Below are 6,713 nucleotides of genomic sequence, written 5' to 3'. Positions count from 1 at the left end.
TTCGTGAAAATAATGTCAGAAAGTAATGGCCGCAATGAAATGCTCATATAGGATAATGGTGAAATTACTAGTTATGAGATATTATATTGTAAATTATTCTCCAGCTTTATGTCAATAAGATTGTTTTTTAATACTTTTCTGACAAGTGTCAGCTCCGGTTCTGGAATTTTCTAATTAGAATAAGAGATAAATATAATGTTTATTTTTTTGTCGTCCAGCAAAAATAATGAAACGGCAGCAGACGAATTTCATTCACATTTATTTTCAACATGATTTAAACCATCCGAGTTTTATTTCATATTTTATCAAACGGAATCTTCTGTAAAGTGTTACATAAAAATAAATTACGCGTAAATTTCAGTTGCATGGATTTATTATATATAATATAACTAATTACCACACAATCAATGCTAGCGATTTGGAGTTGGTACAATTCTTCCGTAATTATATTTTTTACTGTTTGCTTGGATAAAAGGAATAAATTCAGGGAATGTAATTCATACAAAATAGCATGTATTTCTAAAGTTAGACGTCTTTATACATGTTCCACATTTGGCGTGTCTGTTGATGAGTTTAAAGAAGGATAAATTCAATCTGTACAAAAACTGAACTTTTTTTACAAGAAAGTATGCGTTCATTTATAAACTATTCACAAAAACATGAAATACGGGGCCATAAACTCTAGATTTGCAGACGTTAATTTGAAACCAAAGAACTTATGGGGCAAGCTATGAAGCGACGGCGTATACCTATTACAGCTGATAGTATAATTTGTAATATTATTCACAACATGTTTTTGTCAAAACCGTCTATCAAATTTCATCTTATTTATTATCCATGTAATGTAAAATAAAAATCTTTAAAGAAAAAATCTATTTAAACAGACGAGATATCTCATCCATTCTCCCATTCATGAAAGAAGGATACGGTAGCGTTCTTCACATTCGGTGTTCGTCTGCTGTTTTCGAGTATCAGTTGGCGCATTAGTATAAGTGGAGTAAAGCGGTGTTTTTTTTACTTTTGGATATATGATGATGATTTCAACAAAGATGCGGTAAAAAGAATATGTAAAAATGTGAGAGATACGGAATAAAGTGGAATTACTGGATTATGTATATGTTGTGATTTGATATAAAATTCTTCTTGGAAATAATTATATTATCACTTATTCAAGGGATAAAAGAAATAATTATAATAATGGACGAAAAAACTGCGTCTACAACTCGACTGGACACACGGTTGAAGGGCTCGAAACAAAGTAGCCCATGTTTGAAATTTGTATCTTACTTTGCAGCATGTGTTGTTTTAGTAGTGTTTGCTCTTGTGATGGCGGTGACAGTGTGGACGCTGGTGTCACATAATCAGACGGTGACTTTGTTACAGGAGCGTTTACAACATTTAGAAACAGAAGTAGAAAATAGTAAAAATAATATTGATCAAATTGTAGAAGAAAAAGTAAAAACTATATTTAAGGAGGTAAGATAGTTTGTCCATCTGATATTAGTGTTTTATCCATACCCTTTCATAATGGACGTGTTCATTTTGTATCTTAGGAACTATCCATTTATCAAAGATGAAAATTTTATTGAGTTTAACAGTATACATATATAGCCTAGTCGGATTGTACGGATGTGCAAGTTGGCCGGGCTCTATATATTGGTCGCAAAGGTTAATCTCTTTTGATGCCTGCAGAATAAAAGTTTACCTTTTTTATCAGAGCATTTTAGAGGAAAAGTATAAATATTTTGATGAAAATGAAAATCTTTAGGATGTACACGTTGTCTTTTTATTCTATTGTTATTTAAACATGATTTAAGACTGATACCAGGATACCAAGAAAATATTACGCATATTCAGATTATTTTATATACATAAAGTAAACTATGTAAAATGATTTACATTCACAATCAATGAGACAAATATATTGGCCGTTCTGTTATACATATTTTCATTATAACATTCAGTAAAAGATGATTTTAACCTGTTCGTTTTTCCTTTCTTTTGAATATTCTCAAATACTAAGATTTTGTTATAACTATAATTGTTTTCTTGAGAACACGAGAAAAGTTGTTTTTTACTTAAAATGAGAACAAATCAAAATAATACGTACAAGGATTCACCTAAATTTATACCTAAATGGACATTTTTAGTACCGTTTATAACGACAAACTAATTTTTATCACCCATTATTTTTGAATTAAGCTTCACTAGACTTAATTGCAACCACCTTGCGAGCGCCATTCTCCCCCATTTTTGACAAAGGTCCGAGCTATGATATATGTAGGATAAAATTGAAATGGACCCATAGATAAAATAATGTTCTGCTTTGTTAAATCCGCTCAAAGCACCATTATAATTAGATATGCTATGTCAGGTTACTATGCTACTGTAATTGAAGTAAGAAGTGAAGAGACAGCCTGGGCCGAGATGATATACTATACCGATGATAAACACTGCGCAGTTTGTAATTTGTTTACAGTTTTTATCAAATCCGGCGTTTATAAAATTCAAGCAGTAAATAGTTTTGCTAAAATATGAAGAAAAAAATATATAAAAAATATAGTCTATCACTTTAATCTATCATCTAACACCTATCTATACAATGTCTATATGTATGTACATTTTTGTGAGGTTATTTTATCATCTCACATATAGATGCGACTTGAAAACACATGCGTGCAGATTAATTTCGTATGCTAAAATTATAATATTTTATTAATTAACCTGTTTGTTGAGCTTTTTTGTGGAACAATATTTTCTTGACTCTAAAAAAAACTTTTTTTAAACAGTAAATGTAAAAGTCTTAATAATCAAAACGTCATGTACATTTTTGAATAACAATCTTTCGGCTTCTGTTCATCACAAATATATTTATATCCCCAATTTATGCCGTGATGAAAACGTTGGTTGAATCAAAACAGTTTTAATACGAGTAATTTTAGCCACATGCGAAAGAGCTATCAGCAAATTAGGCAAAATGAAGGCAATTTACCGAAAAAGATGAGAGAATAAATAACTGATCAAGTGCGATAGGAAACACAAGCAGAAATTCACATTATCAAAACTAGTGCAAAATTAATAGCTTTATTTCATTCAACTTTTTTGTCTATCAGTTGTACCATAAATTGGTACAGATATAATTTATGCTGATTGTCAAAGAAATGTTTATTTTAATAGTTGTACACGATTATCATATGATCTCATTCTTATCTGAAGTTGAGCAATCATTTTGCTGAAAATTTCGTCTGATAAACTGTAAAATAGATATGTTATGTAACAGTATTTTAATGTTTCTACTATCAGAGATTCCAGGCTTTAGAAGATTCATTACGGCGGAATGATCCAAAACGGGTTAAAAGGCAACAGTCATGTAACTGTCCATCAGGTAAGACAGTAGAAGTTTACTTTTATGACTTTCCTAACATTAATATATATACACCCCTAAAAACAACTAATTTATCGTTATGTTTTGATGAGAAATACTGTTGTATATTGTCTTAGTTTGATATAAGTATGTGTTTTGATTATGATAATTTCTAGCATACACCAAATTTATCATGATAACGTCTTGTATACGTACATTTTAACATGTTAAAGTATAGAATGTGTACTTTTTATCATGATAACGTCTCGTATCCGTAAAAATTAACATGATTACTTCTTGCATACGTACATATTATCATGATAATGTCTTGTATATTTACATTTTATCATGATAATGTCTTGTATACGTACATTTTATCATGGTAATGTCTTATATATACGTATATTTTATAATGATAATGTCTTGTATATTTATATTTTATCATGATAATGTCTTGTATATTTACTTTTTAACATGATAATTTCTTGCATATGTACATTTTATCATGATTATGTCTTGTATACGTACATTTTATTATGATAATGTCTTGTATACGTACATTTTGAAATTGTTATTACCTACAAGAACCTTTTATTATGACAATTTTGTCAGATAAAAGTACATTTTATTATGATAATGTTTGGTATTTATAACTTTTATCATGATAACGTCTTGCATACGTACATTTTATCATGATAATGTATAGAATTCGTACATTTAGACATTATTCATCATGATAATGTCTTGTGTAAGTACATTTTTATCATGATAATGTTTTGTATCTGAACATTTCTTTATAATAATTTCTAGTATTCGTACCTTTGAACATGCTAAAGCCTGATACATGCACATTTATCTGATAATATGAGGTTATAATATGAGGTTATAAATTGTTGAGAATATTACGGAATTCTGATCAACAAAACAATATTTTATCAGAACTTATCAGTCTTCATCCTCTTATATTGCAATAATGTAGAACTTATACTTGATGTAGATATGTAGAATAAGTTCCATTTTTTTGTTATATCAGTTTATAACATTTTAGCGTAATTAAATTGTAAATGAGCAAGGACAAATAGTAAAACAATTTGTTGAAACTGAAAAAAAACTCGCAAGATTTATAGTTTTCAATGGTCTCAGTTGTTCGCATTGTTTTAAATAAAACACACCGAATAAAAGTACTAAGTAATATACAGTTTCAATGCATTATGGCATAAAACAAACAGTTGCAGAATTAAGTCATTTACAAGAAAATTAAGTAGATTCTCTATTTAAAATAACGTTTTATATTTAATTTAAACCTTGCTTTCGGGAAAGCGAAAAAAAGTTATTCTTTAAAACAATAAATTCTGTTAAATATTTGAAGGAATTTTATGTGGATTAATGACATTTTAGACAAAAGCAATAAGCGAATGTAGCGTTCCTAACTTTTTTTTATCTTTCTTTCTTAACCTTTTGCCAGTGCTGGCAGTGATACTTTTCTTTACCAAGGGCACGTGTTTGACGTGATCTGTAAATTTGTTAAAGATGATTGTTTTATGGAACGAACTGAAGAAAATCATTAGTCCGATTTTAACCAGACAAAATGTTTATATTCTGGTACAAGCTGAGGTCAGATATTTATTTAGCTCGTTATTTTCAAATACCAGAGATAGGGAAGTCCTTAGGCTTTTAATGGGCTTATAATATATGGACTTGAGTGCAAGCCGTGTCTGTCGGACCATTGAACCTTCCCACGTGTCCTTAATGACCCCTCAACAATACGCCCTTAACTCAATTACTTAGAATTTATGTCTTTTAGAACTATTTCAGACATTAGACATTTCCGTTTTCATATACATGTACACACATTTTTTTCAACATATCAAGTTCAAACCCATATATTAAAGCTCACATGTCTCTGAAAATAACGAGACAGTTGCGCGTCTGCCACTTTTAAATGGTTCTTTTATTTAATCGATTGCACATATTTCCCTTATCTAATATAGTTTTATTTTTTTGACCATTTATGATTTAAAAATTAATTTTGTATAAATACGTACAGATAAGAATATTGCTCTGTTTTTATTTTTATGAAGATTTTATTTCCAAGTTGATATAATTTAAAGTCTCTTATAAATCATAATGATTGGTTATACAGTTTTATTAAGGCGATATTGTTTCTCTTTGTCGTCATTTCCAATTTCACAGGCCTAATAACTCCAATATTCATGCATACGCATAACAATGTAGTTCGATGCCATTTAGGTAAATCAGGACAATTCTACCTTTGCATTTCTTTTAAATGATATATGTTCAAATTTAAATGTCATTATCTACATGGTAAATATTTTCAAAATCTATACTATGACAAACAAGTTAAAAAATAAAAATAAAACAATAGTATAAGTGCTAGTCTCTGAACAAAAAAAAAGAGTAGGTAGGTGGCATTTTCCTTTTCAGTTTCAACTTTCTCTCCTTTCTCATTATGTCAGACTTCTTTACAATATTTTCTGTCTGCTTCTATTTTGAATAAAGATAGCATTTGTATTATTCATACCAGTGATCTTATTTGTTAGTGAAAGGTTACCATGCAATGGGAAATCACAGTTTGAACCTGTATAAACATTATGATAAAACACGTCAAATACATCTTACACTGACAGTTTTTGAAGGGAGAACAAAAAAAATCGCCCCTAGATTTTGGCATCAGATCACTCCATTGTTTCAGCATTTCAATATGTTACTTGCATTGTTAAGACTGAGGTAGAAAAATGTTGTGCTAGAACCGACAGGGAAAATCGAATCTTGGCACGCGACCTGTGAAACTAATACATATAATAAAGGCTTAATGTGTATTGTTTCATGGCGCACAATGTAAACTATTAGTAATTTACTTGCAAAATGGTTAATGGAAAAGCTTTCTGTGTCCGCACCCTAACTTACGTTTTTGTGAGTGCAAACTATTATATGACCGAACATAGTTTCTCCTTCTAAAGGTCCGTTCATTGTCAAAGCAATTTGTTTATAAATTAACTCTAATTCTTCATTTTCCATTCATGATTTTGAGGTACATTCTGAAATATGAGTGTCCTTCATTCAACTTTGCCTTTAAATTATACAGCGCATTAAATCTATTTCATATGTGCACTTAAGTACTCTTTGTTCATAAATCGGAAGTATCCCGGCTCCATGGCATGTTTCAAGAAATCATTAATGACGGTACTGATATTTTTGCAAGCCATCACACATCTTTGCAATTGCTGAATGAAACGAGACGAAAAGATAAGTTGAAACCAATTTGTACAATTTATGTGCTTAAGATAGTCAGTAGATGTTGATATTTGTATTGACATTAAGTTAATCG

The 6,713-nt window shown here is 29.7% G+C and overlaps 1 protein-coding gene across 19 annotated transcripts in view; it reads left to right on the top strand.

Annotated features, from left to right (window-relative positions):
- Positions 1 to 277: 277 nt before the first annotated feature.
- The window catches only part of LOC132713852 (collagen alpha-1(XIII) chain-like), a 46,840-nt gene continuing 40,404 nt past the window's right edge, over positions 278 to 6,713 (top strand). For 3 of the 19 annotated variants that reach the window (XM_060696538.1, XM_060696541.1, XM_060696547.1), the window contains exons 1-2: positions 283 to 1,476; positions 3,304 to 3,385. In XM_060696538.1, coding sequence (XP_060552521.1) covers positions 1,198 to 1,476; positions 3,304 to 3,385 — 361 coding nt within the window. In that variant the 5' untranslated portion in view covers positions 283 to 1,197. Of the gene's footprint in view, positions 1,477 to 3,303; positions 3,386 to 6,713 lie in introns of all 19 variants that reach the window. The other 16 variants (XM_060696546.1, XM_060696543.1, XM_060696539.1 and 13 more) reach the window with 13 other exon arrangements.

The sequence above is a fragment of the Ruditapes philippinarum genome, unplaced genomic scaffold (assembly GCF_026571515.1).
Source record: "Ruditapes philippinarum isolate M1 unplaced genomic scaffold, ASM2657151v2 ctg587_1_1_1_1, whole genome shotgun sequence".
Classification (NCBI taxonomy): Eukaryota; Metazoa; Mollusca; class Bivalvia; order Venerida; family Veneridae; genus Ruditapes; species Ruditapes philippinarum.
Note: the sequence above shows the minus strand (reverse complement) of the source record. Positions and strands in the feature narration are given on the sequence as shown.